The following is a 25,519-nucleotide window of genomic DNA, read 5'->3' on the forward strand; positions in this document are numbered from 1 at the left end:
ACCAAGTTGTTGCTACCCAGAACAGAAGATCTATTTGTTTTACTCTCCCATGACCCTTGGGACAATTCTCCGCCGCATTAGTCAGTTCCTCAGGGGAGGTGCTTCCTGAACAGATATTTTCCAACAAATAGCAGAAATTAAGAGACTTATCATCACTAGGCCCCTTGTCTTGAAGGTCCTGAAAGCATCAGCTATATTTTTTAAACCGAATATGTGAAGACATAACACAAACTCACATTAAAGAGGTTTCAGATTTTGGACAATCCCAATTAGAAAAGTCCTCTAACAATAAACTAAGACAGGCTCTTACTGTTGGGCAGCTCATTGATTAGTTATAATTCTTTGGGACAAGCTGGTAGTAAGGGTTTAGTTTTCCTGCAGCACTACCACAGGGGAAATTAGGTATTAAACATACCCATTCAAATCAAGGAGCTCTTTGTGTAATGCAAGGACCTGTTTGGTCCTCCAAAGAAAGAAACACTCTTTGTACCATTCTCTAGGCTGGCTTGTAGATGAAGATCCTGAAAGTGGGATGCCCTCTATTAACTAATTATAGGGTATAGGAAAATGGTTTTTGAAAACAAGTCAACCCTTGGATCTGAATGTTTTTTTTTGTATTTATGTATATATAAAAAATAGTAATTTATAAAGTATATTATTGCCTGATAAGAACTAACGTAGATAACTAAAGTAGTGTCTATGACTCGCCCCCTGGGCCGTGGGGCACGCGGAACCGGGCAATAGGGAGACGCTGGGAGTAGTAGTGGCGGCCCGGTCCCGCGGCTCAGGGTGGTCAGACCAGTGGTAGTCTTTCAGATGTTTTAGATAATGTCCGACTACCTCACCTGTGGATTGCGGTTATTAGGAACCGCCGCTGCAAGGCAGTCCGCTGGGGCTGATGACGTGTGCAGCTGGGATGGTGTGACTCCCCACGGGAAGAGTGCGGCCCCAGGGCAGTGTAGTGGATGTTGGGAGTGATGGTGGTGAGAGTCCCAGTACCGGTAGTGCTGGAGGCGCAAAGGAGCACACAGACAACAAGTTACAGTCCAGGGTCTTTACTCACAGTTCATGTGCTCCGGGTCACTTCGGCACCAGTAGTGACCGCCCGAGCCGTGCTGCGTCCACCAGGTGTGGGGCTCGGTCAACTCCCAGGCAGTTCAGAAGTATGGCTCAGGACCCCCTTTTGTCCTTTCTCTGGCCTGCCTCACCAGTGACCCACTTTTGTCCAGCTGCCGCGGACTTGGGCGGTTAAACGTGGGCCCCGTCCTCCGCTGTCCTATATGGTGCCTTCCTAGCAGGTTTGATGAGGTGTCGCACCAATAAATTATCACGACGATCAGTCTTTGGCTGAGGGTAGTTTCTCCTCCACCAACTTGGGATCCGGTACCCTTAATCTGCCTGACCCTTCACCCTGGATTCTCGTGGGTTCTTAGGGTCCCTTCCACCTTCTTGTTCCTGAGCCCTTCTGTTTCTCTGTCTCTTCTTCTCCTTTTCTGTTCCTTTCTCTTGGAGCTGGGATGAGCCACAATCTCAGCTCCCCTTCACCTCCTCCTCGGCCTCTCACTAGGCCCTTCTGGAGTAGAGCTCCTACAGAGCCTCTACTCCCTGTCTTCTCCTCTCTGGACAGAACCTAGATCTAAGATGGTGCCCACCTTTTATACCTCCCTCTGACCATGAGCCCAGGTGACCAGCAACCAATGGGCTCCTACCTACGCTCAGGAACCAACCCCTATCTGCCCCTACACCACTGGGTGTTCCACCCCCCCTCCCCACTCCAGACAGGGACATAGTCGGTCGTGCCTGCACTTCTGTCTAGTGGGAGCACCGTTGAGCTGTCCCTCGGAAATGGGGTGTGTGTGCTGTATGCAGCTAACTGAGCCCTGGTCCATACTCCATCCTTACCCGGGAGTGGAATACCACACCTCTAGCAGAGGTGCAATACCCCTGTAGCGGCCGAACCCTCGGGGCGCTACATCTATACAAGTCTTGAATTCTTTGTAGTTGAAGTTACTACTCCCATTGTGCTCTATCACAAGAGTAAACAATGCCTCTCTAAATACACCACCCGTTGTGTCTGAGAACCTCCTTCTAGGCTGCATAGCATAGTTTAATATTACATTTCTACTTCAGTTACTGTGCCATGTAAATGTTTAACTCCAAGGGAGAGACGTTCCTGCAAGTTACTGGCTTACTCAGACACCAGGGAAATTTTGCTTGAAAACTGAGAGGAGTCAAAAATACTATTTATTTTACTATGGAAATATAATTGTCGATGACTGGGTTATTCTCTGAAATGGGAGTGAACCATTCAAAGTTAAACCATAAAGTGAGAAAAGTGGCACCTCTGGAAAATAAGGATGTGTATGTATCACCCACTACAACAAGCTCTGGAGTTAATGGACTCAACAACACATCTTATTTTGGGATAATGGGTCTCAAGACTCCAACATCTGAACATCAGCTCCCACCATTGAGAGAGTCCCTTTATGGAAGAGGTTCAGTAGGTAATGTATGGGTGATTTATTAGTATATGTGTTAAACAAGTAACTTGCAAACTTCTGTATCGGATAATAGTATGAGCTAGGTATAGTGACGGATTATGTTAGTGGCTCCCAACCTTATTACTAGAGACAGGCTATTTTATCAAACATCTTTAAGTTATAGTGTATCAACTTGTTATCGTTATTGTATAAGTGGCCGGACTGAGGGTGGCCATACATATTAAGTAGCTGTCTGCCACACTGGTTGGCTTCAGAGGACACCATGTGACCAGCTGTGGGTGAAAGTCAGAGATGGCAAGGGACTGGAAGGGTTGAAAACAAAGTGGCAGACAATTGGTAAGGTAACTATGACATATTTTTTTATTTTATAATATTCTAAGCTGTTTAGGAATTTTTTTAAATGGCTAATCAACTGCTTTAAAGGGATTGCCCATTTTAATTAACTCCCTTTCCTAAGTACTTTGGTCAAATGAACCTCAAAGAAGGGGGCTCTGCTAAGACCCTGTGTCTATGAGCTAGAAGAAAAAGCAGCTTGAGGGATCGGCAACTGCTTTGTTAGACTTGTAACAGTGTTATATTACATGGTTACCCATACATTTGAATGGGTGTAAAATTTACTACCACATGGCCACTTGTCTAGAACATTGCCACTGATTAGACTATGATAGGATATTGTGTGAATGCCTGTAAAGATCTGTCATTGAAAAAGTTCTCTAAAGGGTTATTCCCAAAATCGTAACTTGTTCCCTATTCATAAGATAGTGGACAACGTTCTGATTGCTCGGGGCTCGACCTCTGCTCTATTCATTGTCATAGATAATAAACTTATCATTTTGGTTAAGTATTTACCCTAGGAATGTTTAACAAACATAATAGAACTTTGCAGAATGCTCTATTTGAAAAATAATTTAATAGAGAGAACTCCTCCATTTAGGACCCTCATTAATTAGCCGGACTGGAAAGCCACTGTTAGGATATAGCTGCACAGTGACTTTGAATGAATGGGATTGCATTGAACCCCTGAGGGTACTGCATCAAAAAAAGTTCAACCACGTCAGATTTTTTTGCGACTTTTTTGTTGTAGTCGTAGCACCCTCGGGGTTGCAACGCAACTTTATTCACATGTATTGCATTGTGATATAGCAGTGACACACAGCGAACTTTGACAGCGCAACAGGTGTTATGGCCAAAGTCACTATGTTGCCCTAGGCTAATGTTCCCCAACTCCAGTCCTTAAGACCCACTATCAGATTGTGTTTTCAGAATTTCCTTAGTATTGCCCAGGTGATAATTCCATCAGATATGCAATACTATGGAAATCCTGAAAACATGATCAGTAGGTGTCTCTTGAGGACTGAAGAAGGAGAAGACTGCCCTAAACTAAAAAGTGTCTGACAATCTGGAGGATCTGATATATCTGTGCATGACACTGACAGCCCATTGATTTCAATAAGAACTGTGTAAAGCTTTATTTCTCCAGCGGAGGCGCTGCAGGGATATTCAGCGGAGATTACAGGTTACTGATCTCACTGATGGAGAGCCCAACACTGGGAGGCGGTATGAAAGAATTTATACACAGCAGACATCCCTTTTAATTTTGTGAATAGTAAGTTCTGCTTTTACCGTGATCCACATATGGAAAACAGAAAAACAAATGGACTCATAGAAGCAATGTACCCCGGCCTGTAATTCCAGCTCGCCATTCCGATCCTTGTTAAATCATTTACTTTGATTAATCAGTATGTTAACTAATAGACACGAAGAGCACAGTGGTCAGGTCATACAACGCGCAGACTACTAAGAACACAAGAGCACGGTTAATACTTAACATTGACCTGTTAATAATTACATCTTGGAAGAATTACACATTTCATTTTATTTTACTGGGGAAAAACACACTAACAATAAAATATTTATTTATCACTTCCATATGCCAAAGCGGTAATTTAAAAAAAAAAAATTAATTGTCGGGGCATGTAAGATGAGTATCATAGACAGAAAAATTGGCAAGTGTGTCAGAAGATATCTTAACAGTGTGCCAACTGATGAAATATGTGAACATGACAGGGTATCTGGAGAAATGCCAAATGAGGAATGTTGGCAGGAATTGAACATAGCTAAGAGGTAGGTCAAATGAAAAATGTTAGAAAAAATGATGGGGTGCCAAGCTATGAAATGGTGGTAAAGTAATCATTGGCATAGAGATGTTATCCAGATGGATGCAAAAGTAAACTCAGGCGAAAGGTTTATATACAGAAATGGGGGCACCTTGAAGTTCCAGCTTCCTAATGCAAAATGTACAACACAAGCACCAACACTCATGGGTTATTTGTAAGGCTGAGCGAACCCGTGGAAGTTCGGGTTCTGGTACCCAACCCGAACTTTATTCCAAAGTTCGGTTCGGGTACCAGAAGTGTATCCGAACCAGAACCCGAACCCCATTGAAAACAATGGGGAACCAGACTTTTGAGGTGGAAAATTTTCTCTCTCTCTCTGCAACGGGCTTCTCCTGGAACTCCGAACATTGCACTGGACTTCCGGGAGAAGTTCATAGTCAGCGTTTAGCACCAGACACTAGCTGTCCGGTATGAACCCCAAACTTTTAAGTTCAGGTTCGCTCATCTCTAGTTATTTTTAGTACCATCCTAGACCACATGGCCCAAATGTGAACGTAATCTCTGCACACCCTATAGTCACCCCCCTGATCAAAGAGCAGCCTTGATGACTGCTAATGTGCCAATGTGAGGTGGGTGAGGTGCAGCTCAGGTTGGCCTCTACTCAGATATTCCCCACTGTATGCTGGCAAAGAAGAGAAGAGGCAAAATAATATAGTCTTTTATGTTACTTTACGAGAAAGGTGACTAAATACAGGACCCTGTACATCATAATGACATATATGAAGGTGTGACCCAATTGAAGAACGGGAAGTTATTTTTGGCATGAAATATGTATAATTGGTCGACAAAGGTTGAACTTGATGGTCCTATGTCTTTTTTCAATCTATGTAACTATGTAAATGCTCCTCTTAAAGCGCACCTGTCAGCAGGATTGTGCTTAGTAAACTACACACACTGTCAGGTGTGCGCTGTTACACTGAGTAAAATGATACCTTTGATGATGAAATCCGTCCAGTGGTTCTTTTATAATCTTTATTTTCAGTTCTGCCATAATGATATGCTCGTGCTCTGGGGCGGGACTTTAGGGAGGGGTGTGTATCTGGTGCTCTCATTATGTATTCCTATCTCTGGCCTCTGACAGGTCACTGAGCTTTCAGTCACCTGCCTACTATTTTAAATATTGCCTTTGTAATTTCTCTGCCAATGTGAAATTTACATGTTACAATATGGCCACCAACGCCTGAGCATGCGCAGTGCATCTTTCGATTGCCAAGAGATGGTACTGCGCATGCACGGGCGCCATTTTGCAAAAAGAATTTGGGTGCAGCAACATGGCGCCGCGCATGCGCAGTAGCATCTCTCGGCAACCGAGAAATGCTACTTGCGCAATCTCGGGCGTTGGGGGCCATATTGCTGCAGGCAAATTTATTTTTCCTTAATCCAAAAGGGGTCCAAAAGACATGAGGTCAGACAACTTCAAAAATTGATACCACACAAAGGGTCTATTGCGACCAGTAACCGCTAGACAGGAAGAGATTCTGACAAAATTGAATAAATAAAATGACAATTTTTTATTGATATAAATATAAAAACAAGAAGCTTTAAAATTAGGCAAGGGAAAAACCTCCAAAAATCAGGGAATGGACACACCATAGGTCCGCTGCGTATACAGTATATAGTTGGTAGTGCTAACAGGATCGTATACCTCAGGGTGGCGCTCAAACACAAACTGATAAGACGATTGGAAACTGTTGAAGACGTTACCACGTCATTTTAAAACGTATCACAATTGTAACCCTGTTGGCCTTAAGATTAAGTGCATTGACCAAGTCAATATGGGGGTGACCTAGGCAAACTTTTAGCTCAATATGAAAGTCGATGGATTTACCGTCTTAGCACCCTCACCCCATAAGGTCTCAATGAGAACCTTGGTTTTGGTAGTGCTAACAGGATCGTATACCTCAGGGTGGCGCTCAAACACAAAATGACATGTATATTTATTCAAAGAATAGAATACTCTATATAGCGCAAGTGCGACATAAGGAGCTAATTCATAGCATATACATTGTCAAAATGACCCAAAATATCAAAAAAACATAAAAAAAACTAGCAGCAACAGGAGGCTACTGCAACCACTGTGTGTAGCTGGTACTAATTATAGGTTCATGTGCATAAAGGCTGGAGGTGCCATACCGACGAGAAATAAGAGTAGCTTCTTAATGAAAAAATGCTGGATATTAGTGTGGCAAGAATACCACGAACGGGCATATATGTGATGAACACTATGTCAAAGGAACCTAAAAAAAAATTTAAGACGGTGGTGACCAGTGAGCAATGGAAGAAGAGCCTGGGTAAGGTGTGTGCTGCGGAGGAAGAAATGAGGGGGCAGAGAACGCTACTACCTGGTGTATGAAGGAGTCCTGGAACGCAGGAGACCGGAGGTGTCCTCCCCACACCCGACGGACGCCGTTTCGCAGAGTCGGTACTTCCGGGGCACGTCATACCAAGGGAGGGTCAAGGGGTATAAGTATGAGGTTGTACCAATGAGGGGCCAGTTGAAGTCCTGCAGACAAACCTGTGAAATGATGCGAGGGGCGGGAACGTAATCTCATTGGCCGGCGTCGTCCGTGACGTCATGCGGCCGGATGCCACCTCCTAACTAATGGGACTTCCTGGAGTAGCGCCCCGTGAACCGCAAGTGGAACGCATGGCGGTCACGTGATGGGATACCTCCGGAAGTCAAGGGAGGCTTAGGATCCAGCGCATGCGTGCTGGCACCGGGCAAGGAAAAAGGGGAGGTGATGGTGTTAATAACAGGGACTGCGAACAATATGCACAAAATGTGTATACTGGTATGCAAAAGCACATAAATTAAAACCACAAGTGAGGGGAATTAAAGTGGAATCAATCAAGACGTCTATAGGTTTTTGAACTAATGGGATAAGACAACACAGGAATACATTGCATCCCTACAGGGGAACATATATTAAATATGAAAAAAATATAAATAAAAAAGATTAAATAATAAATAATCAATATAATAAATATAAATATAATGAATAAATATAAATGTATAACAAAAAAAAAAAAAAAAACGGCTGGAGTGCAAAAGTGTATCCTAAAAGGAAGATACTGGAAAACAGTGCAGGTGTCATATATTTATTGGGGAAATAACTAACAATTAAAGTGCAGCGTGCATCAATATAGTGCTTCAATATGCCTCCAAAAAATAGGAGAAGATACTCCTAAGTTCACATCAAAAGAATGGAGGCAGTGGGTGAAGGGTGTAAAGTAGGTATTGTTCTACCAGGTGCGAAAAAATGGGGGCACAGGATAAAAAGGTGAAAAGGTAAAACAGTTAAGATAAGAGGAGAGATGCATGTAATGCTAAAAATGGATAAAAAACATGGGGAGGGGGAAAAAGGGAAGGGAACAAATGTCCATGGTTAATCCTTCCAAAAGTCCGTGGTTATAAAGCCGGAAGAGTGTGGATGGCCAGTTGTCAATCCAAAGATAAGTGTCACTATCCTGTGTCTTTCTTCTGTTTCCAGGATTAGGACGGAAGGACATCCCCAGATAAGGTAAAGTAAGTCAGGCTCTCAGAAGAGTGGCACCTGTTTCCAAAATTAGGACGGAAGGACATCCCCAAGTAAGTCAGGCTTCCAGAAGAGTGGCACCGACCTCATCCATACCCACCGGTATGCGTACTAAAAATAAAGGGTAAAACAATCAGACTCACAAAAACCATTAAAACAATTTATATACATACCAGAGTTAAAAACCCCTGGGGGTAGCTACAGGAAGGACCCAAAACCAAGGTTCTCATTGAGACCTTGTGGGGTGAGGGTGCCAAGACGGTAAATCCATCGACTTTCATATTGAGCTAAAAGTTTGCCTAGGTCACCCCCTCTTACCCCCATAGTGACTTGGTCAATGCACTTAATCTTAAGGCCAACAGGGTTACAATTGTGATACGTTTTAAAATGACGTGGTAACGTCTTCAACAGTTTCCAATCGTCTTATCAGTTTGTGTTTGAGCGCCACCCTGAGGTATACGATCCTGTTAGCACTACCAACTATATACTGTATACGCAGCGGACCTATGGTGTGTCCATTCCCTGATTTTTGGAGGTTTTTCCCTTGCCTAATTTTAAAGCTTCTTATTTTTATATTTATATCAATAAAAAATCGTCATTTTATTTATTCAATTTTGTCAGAATCTCTTCCTGTCTAGCGGTTACTGGCTGCAAATTTATTTTTCCAGTAGCAAAATGGCGCCCACGCATGCATAGTAGTATCAGCAAGCGATAGATGCTACTGCGCACGCGCGGGTGCCATTTTACTACAGGAAAATAAATTTGCCTGCAGCAATATGGCCGCGGCCACCCGCCCTTGCGCAGTAGCATTTCTTGGTTGCAATCGAAAGATGCTACTGCGCATACGCGGGCGTCGGCGGCCATTTTGGGACATGTAAATTTCACATTGGCAGAGAAATTACAAAGGCAATATTTAAAATAGTAGGCAGGTGACTGAAAGCACAGTGACCTGTCAGAGGCCAGAGATAGGAATACATAATGAGAGCACCAGTTACAGCCCCTCCCCAAAGGCCTCCCCGATGCACGAGCATATCATTATGGCAGAACTGAAAATAAAGATTATAAAAGAACCACTGGACGGATATCATCAAAGGTATCATTTTACTCAGTGTAATGGCGCCCACCTGACAGTGTGTGTAGTTTACTAAGCACAATCCTGCTGACAGGTGCGCTTTAATTACACACCATCTACTTTTACATTCCTTTAACAAATCATTATTGACCTGGGAAAATCACTAGGATACCAAAAAAAGGATTAAAGCGCTAATGATGGGAGTGTTCCCAGAGTTTGACTTTTCTTATTTTTTCCAGTACCCAGGCCCTTTTGTTTTGATGTTCCTATGGACAATGGAGACACATCTAGCATTATTAAGAAGCACCCTCCACGAAGGCTTCAAGTAAGATGAATTAAATAGAATCCTATGGAGTTGATTAGATTTTATGGTAACAAATCTACAAATGTACAAATTTGCTTTTCTAAAAGGTGATGTAAGGTGATATAATGGTACATTATGGTAAGAGAAATTAAATGAAACCTGTAGATGATTAATTCTGCCACCAGATTTCACAATGCAACCTCCATACATTAATAAATAAATCTATTACACCTGATGAGGCAATTGTACTTACTTTAAAAAAATTCATGTCAGAAAGGCTGTATAATTCTTAAATTGTCCTGCTTTATATTGAGATGTGTATTTTGTAAGTCCAATTAGAGGTGGGATAAAAGAACCATTCTTACATGTATTTTCAAAATAAGTACATTTGCACTTGCACTTTGCAAGTGCATTTGCTTATTTTGTCTAGTTTTTTATTATTAGCCTGTTTTTGATTGACACCAAATTCTTCTTTTCATTTACACATTTTTTCAAGTCTACCTCATATGTGTTCGCCTCTGTATTTTTTATTTATGGTCACCATTGTGGGCAGGATTTGTGGTTTCCAAATTATTTCAGCTGAATCATCAATTCTGACTTTATTAGAAAGTCACCAAATTTTTGCCCAATTGTACTCCAGTTCCCCAGCCTGGAGTGATTATATATACAGTGGGGGAAATAAGTATTTGATCCCTTGCTGTTTTTGTAAGTTTGCCCTCTGACAAAGACATGAACAGTCTATAATTTTAAGGGTAGGTTAATTTTATCATTAATAAATAGAATATCCCAAAAAAATCAAGAAAATCACATTCTATCAATTAGATAATTTTTTTTTGCATTTTGCAGTGAGAAATAAGTATTTGATCCCCTACAAACCATTATGAGTTCTGGCTCCTACAGACCAGTTAGACGCTCCTAATTAACTCGTTACCTGCATTAAAGACAGCTGTCTTACATAGTCACCTGTATAAAAGACTCCCGTTCACAGACTCAATTAATCAGTCAGACTCTAACCTCTACAACATGGGCAAAACCAAAGAGCTTTCTAAGGATGTCAGGGACAAGATCATAGACCTGCACAAAGCTGGAATGGGCTACAAAACCATAGGTAAGACGCTGGGTGAGAAGGAAACAAATGTTGGTGCAATATTGAGAAAATGGAAGAAATACAAAATGACTGTCAATCGACGTCGATCTGGGGCACCATGCAAAATCTCACCTCGTGGGGTATCCTTGATCATGAGGAAGGTGAGAGATCAGCCTAAAACTACACGGGGGGAACTTGTTAATGATGTCAAGGCAGCTGGGACCACAGTCACCAAGAAAACCATTGGTAACACATTACGCCTTAAAGGTTTAAAATCCTGCAGTGACCGCAAGGTCTCCCTGCTCAAGAAGGCACATGTGCAGGTCCGTCTGAAGTTTACCAATGAACACCTGGATGATTCTGTGAGTTATTGAGAGAAGGTGCTGTGGTCAGATGAGACAAAAATTGAGCACTTTGGCATTAACTCAACTTTCCGTGTTGAATAAGAAGGATGAGTACAACCCTAAGAACATCGTCCCAACTGTGACGCATGGTGGGTGAAACATTATACTTTGGGGGTGCTTTTCTGCAAAGAGGACAAGACAACTGCACCGTACTGAAGGGAAGATGGATGGGGTCATGTATCTCGAGATTTTGGCCAATAACCTCCTTCCCATTGTAAGAGTATTGAAGATGGGTCGTGGCTGGGTCTTCTAGCAAGACAATGACCCAAAACATACAGCCAAGGCAACAAAGGAGTGGCTCAAAAAGAAGCACAGTAAGGTCATGGAGTGGCCTAGCCAGTCTCCAGACCTTTATCCCATAGAAAACTTATGGAGGGAGTTGAAGCTCCGAGTTGCCAAGTGACAGCCTCAAAATCTAAATGATTTAAAGATGATCTGCAAAGAGGAGTGAACTAAAACTCCTCCTGACTTGTGCACAAACCTCATCATCAACTACAAAAAACGTCTGACTGCTGTGCTTGCCAACAAGGGTTTTGCCACCAAGTATTAAGTGTTGTTTGCCAGAGGGATCAAATACTTATTTCTCACTGCAAAATGCAAAAATAAATTATCTAATTTATACAATGTGATTTTCTTTATTTTTTTGGGGATATTCTATCTCTCAATGTTAAAATTAACCTACCCTTAAAATTATAGATTGTTCATGTCTTTGTCAGTGGGCAAACTTACAAAAACAGCAAGGGATCAAATAATTATTTCCCCCACTGTACACCAGAATTTTTTTGTGCAAATTTTCCAACATATTAATTGGAACGTGTGACTTTTTGCTCTAAAAAGGCGCTAAAAAAACCCATCAAAGACAAAAACAAAGAGCATTTGTGCTATTTTTATGAACTTGGAACAAAAAAGGTCAACAAATAAGACATAAGACAAAAAAAGGAAAGGGACTAAAAAAAAAATCTACAAATGATGATTCAATTATTTGAGTATTTGCAGTTCTGTTTGGCAATGTTAGACACCTTATGAGATAATAGGTACTGCCATCTAGTGGTCATATCCACATTATGCATTGATGCAGTTCTTTGTAACTAAAATCTAGAGTTGCTGGAAACGTCAGATCACCCATCACTGATTTAATAGCCCAGTTGGGATGTATTTGTAGCCCCGTGGGGCAATGTCCTAGGTTTTACAGTGTAATGATAAGCAAATTGAAGGCATTGATGTCTCTCTAGAAGCGAAGATCTATGACATAAAACGTGTCAGTACTGCTTTACAGCTCTGCCAGGGTAGTGTTACAGATCGTTGAGGATCCACGCTCAGAGCCGGCTGTAATAAAGCCGATGGCTGAGAATATTTGGAGTCAATTAAATGAAACATTTTATTTGGCGCCGATACAAAGAATCACTAATCGACCTCAGTTGTTTGGGAATTACATAAAAAGATCAGAAGATACAGGGTCCATTCTGAGAGAACATGACTTACAAACAGATGGCATCTTTCCACTTCAAAGTAAGAAGTGCCCATTATGTCACTAAGCCCTGTGCGGTTTTGACATTCGCAATCGAGTGAGAAATAAATAGTTATTGTTTGTTACATTTACATAAACCATCAAATTGCAATAATTTTATATTGTAGACACATAGATGCCATCTCCATCTTAAAAGTGATGTCTGGGATTAGATAACTCCAGACAGAGCGCCACTTTTTTTCTTCTACAGGCTGTGACTGGTACTGCAGCTTAGTCACATTTACTTGAGTATGGGTGAGTGCTGCTGTTTCTGGAAGAAAAAAAAAAATAGCTGACTTTTTCTAATCTTGGCTAAGCCCTTTAAAAGGGAACTTGTCAGCTCGATTCATGCTGCCCAAACCATGGGCATCGTGAATCAGAGCCTGGCCACACAATTGCAGACAATTATATTTTCATCTGAAAAGCTCCAGTGTTTTAGAGAAAATATAGTTAGAAGATCTGTCCAGCGACCATTGCCAGAGACAGACTAGTCCAGTGCCGAACTTGGGTGCTCCCAGCGCAGCTCCAGGTGATTGACAGGTCTCTCACACATTGAACAGACCTGTCAATCATCTCTTGCAGCTCTAGGAGAAGCTAGCTCGGGTTGGTACCGGACTAGTCTCATCTCTCGTTCTGGTCTCTGTCCGAACCTTCTATCTATATTTTCTCTGAAATCCTGGCGTGTTTCAGAGAATATATACTTCAAAGATCTGGCTGGAGACCAGAGATGAGACTAGTCCGGTGCTGTCTCCTGACAGCTTTTCCCAGCTTCGCTCTTGCTATGGAGAGACCTGTCAATCAATTAGAACAGTGCGGGGAGAAGCTGGCTGGTGGCGGCATTGGACTTGTCTCGACTCTTGTCTAGTCCCTGGTTATTGTCCCCAGCCAGAGTATTTCAGAGAAAAATATACCTGTTTGCAATCATGTAGCAAGGCTCTGATTCATGCAGCTGTCAGGTTCCTTTTAACTTATTCATACATTTCCAGAAATAATAACAAAAGAACTGCAAAGTGTAAAAAAATTGTAGTGCAGGTGAAAGTATTCTTTAAATACCTAGGGTGCAATTGGATAACCATTTCCTAAAGGGGTTAAACAGGGTAAGGGCAGAGTCAGACGACTGTATAAATCGGACCAGGGCCTGAACGCAATGCATGGACTGGCCGGCGGCTCTCCCCACCCAAGTGTGAGGCTGTGTGCCCACTATGCGTTTTTCAAGCATTTTTGCCGTGGAATTTCAGCAGCGAAAACGCTTGAAAAACGCTTGGTAATACGTGCCCCATGGTCCCCAATGATAATCCGCATGTGCTGTGCACATGCTGCGGAAATTTCCGCTGTGGATTATCATTGCGGAAAAATACGCAGCATGTCCATCAATTTTGCGGACACGCAGCAAAATTGTCGCCATTGACTTGCATTGAATCGCTTAATATCTGCATGACTACATGTGCACATGCGGATATTAAGCGATTCAATGTGCGGATGGTACCCGGGTCTGGAGAAGACGAGACTCTCCTCCAGACCTGGGTACCATAGTACCTGTAAAAAAAAGAATTTAAAATAAAAAATAAAGATTATACTCACCTTCTGATGACCCCCGGTCTCCTCAGCGATGCGTCCTGGCTCCCCGGCAGCTCGCGATGGTCTAAAAGGACCTTCCATGACGTCATTCAGTCATGTGACAGGTCACACAACCGCTGACGTCGGCGGTCGTGTGACCTGTCACATGACTAAATGACGTCATGGAAAGTCCTTTCAGACCACCGCGAGCCGTACCAGAGACCGGACGCAGCGGAGAAAAGACCGGGGGCCATCGGAAGGTAAGTATAATCTTTATTTTTTATTTTTTACCATTTTTATTCTTTTTTTTTAACTATTAGCTTGGTCACACCATATAAATCCATGCTGGTTGCATGGATTTATATAGCGTGACCAAGTTGTCAAGCACTTTTCCAAGTGATGCTAAAATTGCTTGGAAAAGCACTTGATAACCCGTAGGGAAAGCCGCCGGCCACTCCGTACATTGCGGTCCTCTTATGGTCTGATTTATACGACCGTCTGACGTCGCACTTAGAAAAACATGGCTCTTTATCCACTATTTTAGAGCTGAGCTGACAGCTGTGATAAAGAGCTGGTGTGGCACTGCTTCTAGAAGAAAGCAGCCATGTTTGTCTAATCCATGACAACCCCTGTAATATTCCTTAATTCATTGTTTTAGTAGAAGAATATTGAAAAAAAAAATAGCTAAAATACATAGCATGAGATAAGCGCTTGAATTTCTCTTAGGGTATGTGCAGACTGAGCCTTTTTTCTCAGTTTTCGGAGCAGAAACTGAGCAAAAACTCAAAGATTGTGAGGAGTTTTGAGATATGGAGGAGAATTTGTGGAGTTTCCGCTTAGTTTCTGTTCTAAACACTCAGTAGAAACATCAGCAGAAACATTCAGACTTTGGGGTATGTTTACACAGAGATTTTTAACATTGATTTTTCCGGCTTAAAAATCCACATCTGAAAACTGCTTTGAAAAGTCACGTGTTGTTTGGCACAATTTAATGTTTTTTATGTTGTTTTGATGCATTTTTTTCAGCTTGGTTTTTCATGAGTAATTAACCCTAATGTGGGCTGGGTCAACATGGTGACGTATTTCGCGCATTTCCACTGTAAAAAACCTCATCGTAAGAGGTGCGAAAAGAAAATGATTTCCACTCTGAAAATAAGCCCAGGAATTGGCATGATGCTCCCTTTGCAAAAAAAAAATATGAGGGGGAAAAAATGCGACATGTGAACTGTAGGCATGTTTTCTCATTTTACACAATGAATTCACAGCTTGTTCCTTGCAGATTTTTTTTTTAGTTATTTTAATAAATGTGGATTTTGGTGCAAAAGCCTTCCCAAAACAAACCACATTGAAGACCGCTTTCCACCAAGAATGGAGACCTGCTGAGACTCCTTGTTGTTGGGATAAGGGAGGTATTCGCAATGATTTCTTGACATATCTCCCTTTTTCTTATCTAGAAACTAGAGCCGGGGGTCCTGCCTTCGATATTAGCCGCTGAGGAGATTATGAGGAAGCGAGAAGCCGCTGCCGCAAGAAAGGAGCAAGTGCGTATTTTCCTTCATCATCATGGTAGAAAACATATAACTTTAACCTAACACATAAATTACAAGGTGGGACTCAAAAACAGAAAAACAAAGCCATTCCCTTCATGTGGTTTGTATCGGATGGTGGAAAAATGGCGTACTGACCTGTAAAATGGCCACCTATAGCCATGGCCAGTAGCTGTATGCAAATGGTCCTCCACAGAGTAACACCCGACCATCGGGGAAGGAGACGTTAGGCCTCAGTCATTTCTTACACTGCTGAGGTAAAGTGAAAGCTGAGCTCTGATTGGTTGCTATTGACAACACAGACTATAAGTCAGTTCTGATAAATGAGGCCCGATAAGCCATAGGAAACAGGGGGCTACGTTTTTGTGGCCCACCCTGTATAATAATCAACATACAGCATTTTACCCAAATAATAATGTTATATATTACTCATATATTAGTCAAAATAACACTTTAATAGCTGTTCAATGGATGGTTCACTTCCCTATTGGCGAATCCTAACTTAGACTCCTTGACGACCTACGAGGTACAATTTCCTCACAGGTTGATAAGAAACGTTTTACGTAAACGCCGTAAATGGGGGGAAAAAAAACGCTAAAAGTGATTTTTTTTCAGTCATAACATCTTCCACAAAAATTGAAATAAAAGCATACAAAAAGTCATATGCACCCCAAAATGGTGTAAAATAAAAACAATGGCTCGCCATGAAAAAATAAAATAAAATGAGACTGATGATTATGAATGGTGTCATTCGAAACTACAATTCATCATGCAAAATTGAAAAGCCCTCATAAATGGTGGTGAAGCAAAAGGAAAAAAAAAAGTTAAGGCTCTTGGTAGAAAGAGGACGAGGAGGAGGGGAATGAAAACGCAAAAACTAAAAAATTTTTTTGGTGCGTTTTTGATGTTGCAGATTTTCTCCACCATTCTGCACCTATTAGGTAAATGAGGTTACTTACGTTTTTCTCATTGTGTTTTTTAACATGCATTTTTATGAGTCTTTGGTATTTCATGCTTTAAAGGGGTTGTCCGGCCTTGGAGTATAAGTCTGCATTCACTCTGTGTGACTGCAGACTTGTGAATCCTCACAGCGTGCACAGTGTGTGCTGGCGCTGGGAGTGGTGGGTGGTAGGCACGTAACCGCAAGCATGTAATTTGCATACATATGGTCACGTGCCAACTAGACGTGCGCGGCCTCACTCAATACAAGTGAATTGAATGAATGCTGGACACACCTAGTTGGAATAGAGCCAAAAGTATGCAAATCGAATACTTGCAGTCCCATGACCACCTGCAGTGCGCTTGCTGTGAGGATTCCCAAGTCGGCAGTAGTAAGGGCTTGGACTATGCTCTCGCGTTCCTGCCCCTGAAGACAACAATCGCGTCATGTGAATAGTGTCAAGCGTTTTTATACATATATTGTGGCATGTAAAGTGTAAATTATGTCCTGCATTTTTTTGTGTGTACTGTGATATAAACTGTGATATACTAATATGCATAATGTAAAGGTAATGCATAGAGCTGGTAGTGTACAACATAGGACTGCATTAGGGTAAGACAGTGTGATAGACATTGTAAGTGTATTATGCTTCATGCATAATATAGTATTGCATAGTGTTTGTAGGGGAGATCTGCCCAGGGACAGATACAGTTAATATTTGGGACTAGCCCATAGTGGGAGGAGCTAGTGCCAGGTAAAGTAGACTGCTTCCTGTTTGAAGGAAGTTGGAGTTCGTTGAGTAATGTGACAAGGTCAAGTTCAAGGTGCAGTGGGCTGACAGGACGAGGAGTACAGATTATTCTGAGTGGTATGAGACCTTTCGAAATTCCCTGCGGACATTCCTGCAATGTCCTGAGCTCAAGGCTCGATACATGTACTATGGACAGTACCTCAACCCCTTACGTACAGAGGAAGATGCGCATGGAACCGCATATGGTAGAGGTAGCTGATCTCGGGTGTACTGCACATCTGGACTGGGAATCCCTGGGGCTGACAGGATCAGTGGGCGAAGGGATAGTACAGAAAGAGAGGAAGGAAAATCTAGAAATGTACTGTATTACGGAAACAAGAAACGCAATGTGTTGTGCCCGATACCACATGTTGCAATATGATGCATACGGACTGTTGAGTACATGTCTTTGTCATGAAACTAACTGGGTGTCCCCTGATTCATGTGTGGCGGCTCCTGAAACTGAAGACGTGGAGACGGCTGTGGCTTGCAAGTGAGTCCGGGACACAATTTTCCTTTAAAATGCCAGGGCGACATGGAGCCGCTGCTCGACCACGGCTACCACCCTCCGGCACCTTACACAGTCACACAGAGTGACTACAGACTTATACCCCAAGACCAGACAACCCTTTTAAATAAAACTGCTTTGGTTTTTATGCTTCTTAGCATTTGACTTTGGCAAAATGTTATCGATACAATCAAATTACATGCGTTTTTAGTGTGTTTCTGCTACATGTGCATTTTTTACCTGCAGATTTTCTGCATCATCTAATGCAATTCTATGGAGCAAATCTGCACATAAAACTCAGCGTACCCGCAAAAGAAATTGACATGTTGCAGATTTGAAACACGCACCGCGGGTCAGTTTACGCGGAGTAAAAAAAAAAAGAGCACAGTGGGCATGAGATTTCTATAAATCCCATCCATTCTGCTGGAACTGTATGACAATGTGTTTTTGACGCAGCAAAAATATCCAATGTCAGAACTCACCAAAAACTCATCCGGGGATCACTGCCTTAATGTCAAGGCACCCTTCTAAAAAGTAGGGATGCTAAGCTGCGGAGAAGCCCTTTAATGCCGCCTCCATACACTGAAAATTAATATATGGCAGACCTGACTGGCCCTAGGTGTTAAAATATTCACAGATAATATATTTCTCGCTCTTTTGCATCAATAATGTAATATTTACTGATGAGCTTTGTCTGGAACAGCGGGCGATGAGCGAGACACGAGACATTATTAGATGTGAACATCTGTTGAATATCGGCTTATAGCTTTGGATCAAGGCTGTGTTTATGCAGATGTATTTCTAAAGGGTCACCAACCTACACACTGTGCAGAGTGTACAAGAATACCAAAAGTACATTGAACACTGTAAAATGTATAGACACAAGAGACTTGCCGGAGTGATTGGGAAAATTACAATGATTTGCGTTTGCTCGGTGTAAGCTCCATATGAGATGTACATGCAAATTGATATGTTTGTAACACTACAGGTATTAAATAAATTCTCTGAAAAAAAGCATAAATACGTCAAAACTTTTTAACGTACAGCATGTTTATAACACTGACCTCATGGAACACAGGGTGGTGGTGGTTTGTCTACCTACTGTATGTCTTGTCCATAGGCACTAGAAACAATATATAGGTGGGCAGTAATAGACTTTTTACAAAAAAAATGAATCTAAAGCAACAACTTAAATGGGAACTGTGTTTTCAACAAACTTTACATAAATCAATAGTACAGGCAAATATAAGAATCTTTATAATATATTTTATCAGACAAATATATTTCTTTCCCACCAGGGCTGTGGAGTCGGTAAGCCAAACCTCCGACTCCGACTCCTCAATTTCCATGACACAGACTCCAACTCCGACTCCCTCATACATGGCTCATGTTTAAGTGATAAATTTACTGTAGCACAGATTCATCTCAGCTAAAAGTCTAGACCCTTAGATCAGGAATAGGAGAGACATTTATAGGACATTTCATAACTTTCCTAAATTCTTATGAAAAAAATATTCCCCACAAACTGCATTGAACTACTGTACCCAATTTATTATATATTTTAGGAGTTGGAGTTCGTCCATTTTATACCGACTCCGACTCCACCAAAATGGGAACCGACTCCGACTCCACGACTCCGACTCCACAGCCCTGTTTTCCCCTTATGAGACACTTTTTCCCCCGTCTTTCCTCCGGAACTCTCCATACACTTTGAAAAAAAAACAGCTCAGATAAGACAGACTGCTTTATCACTGAGGTGTCAGTAGAGAGAGAGAGCTCATTATACTCTATGGAGATCCGAGGAGGAGTGAGGAGCAGAGTGCGAAAATAGACAGAGGGAGACACAGAAAGATCGCGATGAGCTTTTGGGTTCTCTCACACTGGCGTATTAAAAATCGGTCCTATTCTCATCCAGGAGAATGGGATAATTTATTCTCACTTGTCATCCTTGTGCTGTCCGTGTGCAGTTCATGCAATCTGTTTTTTACTCAGCATCTATTAATTTTTTACAGGACCATTTACCTATGCTACAGAATTGTAATGTATCCCGTAAAAATCAGATGACATACTGATAATCGTCCGTATGGCATGCAATTTTTTTCTCGCACTGTATCGATTTCGGAGTGAAATCACAGTATGCTGCGATTCTTATTCTTATACCGAAAAAATATGCAGATCTGTACTGCCTCATTGAATAACATTGGCCCGAGTGCAATCTGATTTTTTATCGTATTGCACTCATCCGATTTTTACGCTAGTGTGAGCGAACCCTTATAATGAGTCTTTTACGTTACATTAGAGCTTGATTCATATTCTGACTACTGTATAACGCCCTCCATGCTTATATCAGTGTGCTAATAAAGGAATTAACAGCAGGAGTCCCTCTCTGTGTGCTGTGCTGTGTAAAGGAGACATCATAGTGGCTAGTCTTCTCACACCAGCTCAGAGTCGATTGGAAATTAAAGGTAGAGCCTGCAGAGGGGAAACTGGTGAAAAAGCAAGTCATACAATGGCCAGAAATAGTGTTATTCCTCATGTACACACAGGGCAGCTTATTCTGAATAGTTACTTGAAAGTACAGTTACCCTTTAAGGACTACATTCCAATCCACCACCAAACAAAACAGATAGGTACTGCAGTAATCAAGTGATAAACGGGATATCACTTGTGCACCAGAGCTAAAAACATCTGTTAATTGCTAAATAGGGGAGGGGACAAAGAGGAAATTTCCATCTCCAACTTTTTTGACATATTCACAGGATATGCAATGAATGCCTGATAGGTGCTGATCCAGTAGTGGGACTTACATCTATCTAGAGAATAGGGACAGTTGGTAAAGGTGGAACAAATCCCTCCATTTCTTTGGGAGTTCTGAAAATAGCTGGGGATGTGTCTATGACCTCCTCAACTCTCCATTCATAAAGTCATGATATTTTGAGATACAGAGGTCGGACCTGTATTTATTAGAAAATGTTGCACATCCTGTGCATATGCCATGAATGTCTTAGATTTGGGTAAGCCATTAGCATGGTTGAAGCCATTAGGAGCCATTGGGTAAGCCATTAGGAGATTCTGTAGCTCCAATAGCATTATATAGAGCAGCTTTGTCCGTGCTCGAGCACCACTCCATACTATTCAGTTTGTGATTGTGTGTGTGTTGGAGGGTGAGAGACTTGGATTCATTACTCTAGCGATCAGCGGGGTAAGTGTAAATGTAAATGCTATTTTCTTTGTTCCCTTTAAAACAGGAGCTAGAGAAAAAAGTTGTTACAGTCCAAAACTCTACAGCAAGGAGGCAGCATATTCAGAAGATGCAGATGCAAGAAATAAATTGCAAGAGAGAACAAGTAAGATAGTCCTTGGATTGGATTATTTGATAGATTGATTTTTACATCCAGATCACCTCTACTTCTTTTTTTATCTTTTATTGGTCCTGGTTGGCCTTCTGGTTCTATCATCTAGGTTTGGATACAACTCATGGTTTTGTCTCTTAATTTGGTTTTGGTCCAACCTTGTTCCCCATACTAGTTGACTTATGACTGGGACTGGCTCGCTTTATATGGCGCACACTAAAGCTATACAACTACAATTGACTTCACCCGTTATGAGATGCTGTAAAAAATTTACAGAACCGAAAAAGATTGTTTATGGACTAAGCCTAGCAATTGCATACCTAGAGCACCAGGGTTGCAATCAGCTGGTTGACACCACCATATTCCTAACAATCTAGAACAGGAGCACAGAATTTTAGTAAAGGTCTACAGCCAGAGGAAGGTGTGAGCTGAATGTCAACAGTAAGGTTGTCAACTTTTTAACATTTTACAAACTTTGAAAATTTATATCAAGAATTAATGTTATTTTTTGTGAAAGAAGGACTAGACACCAAATTAATTTAAGCAGACCCTTAAAATTAATCAGATCCTTGACCAGACCCCTAAATGTAATCAGATTCAAGACTAGAATAAAAAAAAAGGACAAATTTATATTTACTGAGCCTGGATCCTCTTCATTTCCAGGCAGAAACACGGTCCTTACATTTGCCAACATATGGACCTTGTGTGTTGTGTCCAACTGCTAGTTTGCTCCTGATGCAGACCCTCTACAGTCATAGATTCATTAGAGAAGAAACTGCCCTCTTCCAATGACACATGACATCAGGTATGAGGGTTCAGGACAGTTGGCATCCCAGGTCTTGCTTTAGAGATTTACCAGTTGAGGACTGCTTAGCTAGAACATGTCTTGTGAAATATACATCCACTAGATGGTGGCCCGATTCTAACGCATCGGGTATTCTAGCATATGTCTCCCGACCCTCCTTTATAATGCCCCATGCAGGAAGTCACATCCCCCCTATATAATACCCCATGCAGGATGTCACTTGTTCCCCCATATAATGCCCCATGTAGGATGTCACCTCTCCCCCCATATAATGCCCCATGTAGGATGTCACCTCTCCCCCCATATAATGGCCCATGCAGTATGTCACCTCTCCCCCCATATAATGCCCCATGCAGGTTGTCACATCCCCCCTATATAATACCCCATGCAGGATGTCCCATTCCCCCATAGTGCCCCATGCAGGTCCCCTATGGCCCCATACAAAAAAAAAAAAAATCCAATACTCACCTCACTGCTTCTCTGGACTCGAGCGCAGCCGGCATCTTCACGCTGTGCGCTGTGACCGGTCAGGAGAGAGCGCGGTGTAAAGACATCACCGCGCGCCCTCTGACCTGAGACGTCACAGAGCTGCAGCGGAAGACACAGGAGCTGCTGCGGAGGCACGGGGAGGGGTAAGTATGACGCCGGGTGCCTGGGTCCTGATTGAGCGGGGGGAGGGACGGGAGGAGAGGATAGGGGAGGGGAGGGGAGGGGAGAGGAGGGGAGGGGAGGGGTAAGTATGACGCCGGGTGCCGGGGTCCTGATGGAGGGGAGAGGAGAGGAGAGGAGAGGAGGGGAAAGGAGGGGAGGGGCGTCACACTTGTCCTCGGGAGATAAGCGGCCGTAGCCTGCTGATCTCCCGACGATAGCCGCATGTAGGTCAGCGGCGCCTGCGGTCGGGGGACTTATGCTGCGAGCAGCCGGCTGCATCTCCCGGCTGCATCGCCGCTGACCTCCGTGCCGCACATGAGCCGCTAACGGCCACCATGTTTTTCTGAAATGCCGCGTCGCTGATTGGCCGCGGCCGGACCAATCAGCGACGAGGGATTTCCAGGACAGAAAGACAGACAGACAGACGGGATAAGACAATTATATAGATAGATTATTCATGATTTTACTATATTGTCCACTTGCTTGTTTGCTTGCTTTTCAATGCCTCTATGTAAATTTCCATCACCGACAACGCCAATCTGCTGTTATTTTATTTGCTCCAGGGATTTCAGTCTATGAGACTGTTCACGACATATTTATTCTATATTTTGTCTCTGGTACTCTTTAATTTTGTGTCTTGCTTCACCCCCTCTGCTCCTGCCCTGGTGACCTCAACTCCTAAACAGGGTGAACAAAGGAGATTGTCTCTCCAACCATAAGTGTTAGGGAGACATCTCAAGGTGTACTTTTGGCTTTTTATTTCACTTACTCTTTTCACCCAATGCTCACACATATTGGACCCAAGGGATTATACTGCTAACGCTCACTGTTCCGTATGTCAGATCTCCTCCTTAATCATATCCATTGTTTTCTATTGCCTGCACAGATGAATCATTTGCAGTCACAGGCAGAAATGAAAAGAAATATCCACAGAGAAACCAAGATCAATAAACACAGAATGAAGGAAATCAAGGCTAAGAAAGTGAGCGAAAATGCAATGAGATGTCGCGAAGATGAAGATTTCCTTCCTGTGGAACATGATGAAACTTTTAATGTGGATCACAGTGAGATTTACAACACATATACTTCCAAGTTAACTCTCTGTGCAGCTCCAAAGAGAAGGACCTAAAGTGTTGTGTTTGTGTCTTTATTGCAGGCGACACATGGCACGGGAATAGTCAAGAACCCAATTCTACTCCAGATTGTCTTCGAGGAAAGGGTAAATTAGAGATGTGGTTCCAGCCTCACCATGATGGAAACAAGTCGAATTCTGACAGCTCAAGCACAGATTCACTAGATAGTTGGTTACAAGAAGACGCTAAGGGTCGGCGAAGGCCAGCCACTTTATTTCGGACACGAGCTGAAAAAATCCCCACATTTGATGAGTTCTTTGATCGTGAATTTTAACATCATTTTTGATCTTATCACCACCCATCAGTCTCAGTTTAGTAACTTCTCTATCCCCTTTTATATATTTCTGAATTCTCTTCATATATTTACTTGAATAAAAATCTCTTTTTATACAGAAAAATTTGAAAAAAATGTGGATTTTGAATACATTACATACATATATTTCATTGACTAAGGAAAGTGTCTTCCTGCATTTTCCTTTTGTATATGGCACAGTCAGCGCTACAGCTGACCTACTGCGTTGATTGGTTTATGACCTGCATGGAGTAATTTTTCCTGAATCTTTTCAGAGTAGCTTCCAATACTCAAAAAATCGTAGCAGGTTACAGTGGTTAGGGAAAATCCATCGTGATGGTCTATATCATACATGCTAAAGTCTGGCCCGTGGACCAAATCTGGCCCACAGGGTGGTTTTATTTGGCCCTGGACACAAGAACCACCACCTCTATGTGAGGCCATTACACTGTATGGAGGACTATGTGGGATCAATTATTCTGTATGGGGGACTATGTGGGGCCATTATTTGGTGTGGAGGACTATGTGGGACCCATTATACTGTAAGGAGGACTATGTGGGGCCCATTATTCTGTATGAAGCACTACGTGGGGCCCATTATTCTATATGGAGGACTAGGTGGGATCAATTATTCTGTATGGAGGACTATGTGGGGCCATTATTTGGTGTGGAGGACTATGTGTGGCCATTATTCTGTATGGAGGACTATGTGGGACCCATTATACTGTAAGGATGACTATTTGGAGCCCATTCTTTTGTATGGAGGACTATGAGGGGCCCATTATTCTGTATGGAGGACTATGTGGGGCCCATTATTCTGTATGGAGGACTATGTGGGGCCCATTATACTGTATGGAGGACTATGTGGAGCCCATTATTCTGTATGGAGGACTATGTGGGCCCATTTTTCTGTATGGAGGACTATGTGGGGCCATTATTCTGTGTGAAGGACTATGTGGGACCCATTATTCTGTATGGAGGACTAAGTGGGGCCATTTGTGATACTGCCATCTTATACATTAATTTTTTAGGGTGTGTTTCCACTTTCATATTCTTTTTATTAAATGTGATTACAATAAAGGTAAATCTTTATAATAAAGATTTTGCATCATTTAACCCTATGTTTACTACCTGTTCATGAAACTCTCCACCTTTGATCCAGCGTTGGTGAGCATGGCCAACCGTGACTGATTAATATCATCTGAAAGAAAAGCCAAGGTTTAAGCTGCATGCATGTGACTGTCCCAGTGCAGTACTATAATCTCAAGTGATGGATTGCCTGTCCACTACTGGAAACACCTTATTTATGGGCTCAGTTAGGTAAAAAAACAAAACAATACTCTCCTTCCAGACTG

At 42.2% G+C, this 25,519-nt stretch overlaps 1 protein-coding gene across 1 annotated transcript; it reads left to right on the forward strand.

Moving 5' to 3' along the window:
- The first annotated feature begins 2,109 nt into the window (after positions 1-2,109).
- On the forward strand, positions 2,110-25,073 carry CCDC198 (coiled-coil domain containing 198). Its single transcript, XM_073637526.1, has 6 exons — positions 2,110-2,504; positions 9,526-9,611; positions 15,600-15,686; positions 21,179-21,277; positions 23,626-23,803; positions 23,896-25,073. Exons 1-6 carry the CDS (start codon positions 2,273-2,275, stop codon positions 24,144-24,146), a joined length of 933 nt encoding a protein of 310 aa, XP_073493627.1. The 5' UTR covers positions 2,110-2,272; the 3' UTR covers positions 24,147-25,073.
- Positions 25,074-25,519: the final 446 nt, after the last annotated feature.

The sequence above is a fragment of the Phyllobates terribilis genome, unplaced genomic scaffold (assembly GCF_046119375.1).
Source record: "Phyllobates terribilis strain yellow unplaced genomic scaffold, ASM4611937v1 Scaffold_7__3_contigs__length_470593459, whole genome shotgun sequence".
Taxonomy (NCBI): Eukaryota; Metazoa; Chordata; class Amphibia; order Anura; family Dendrobatidae; genus Phyllobates; species Phyllobates terribilis.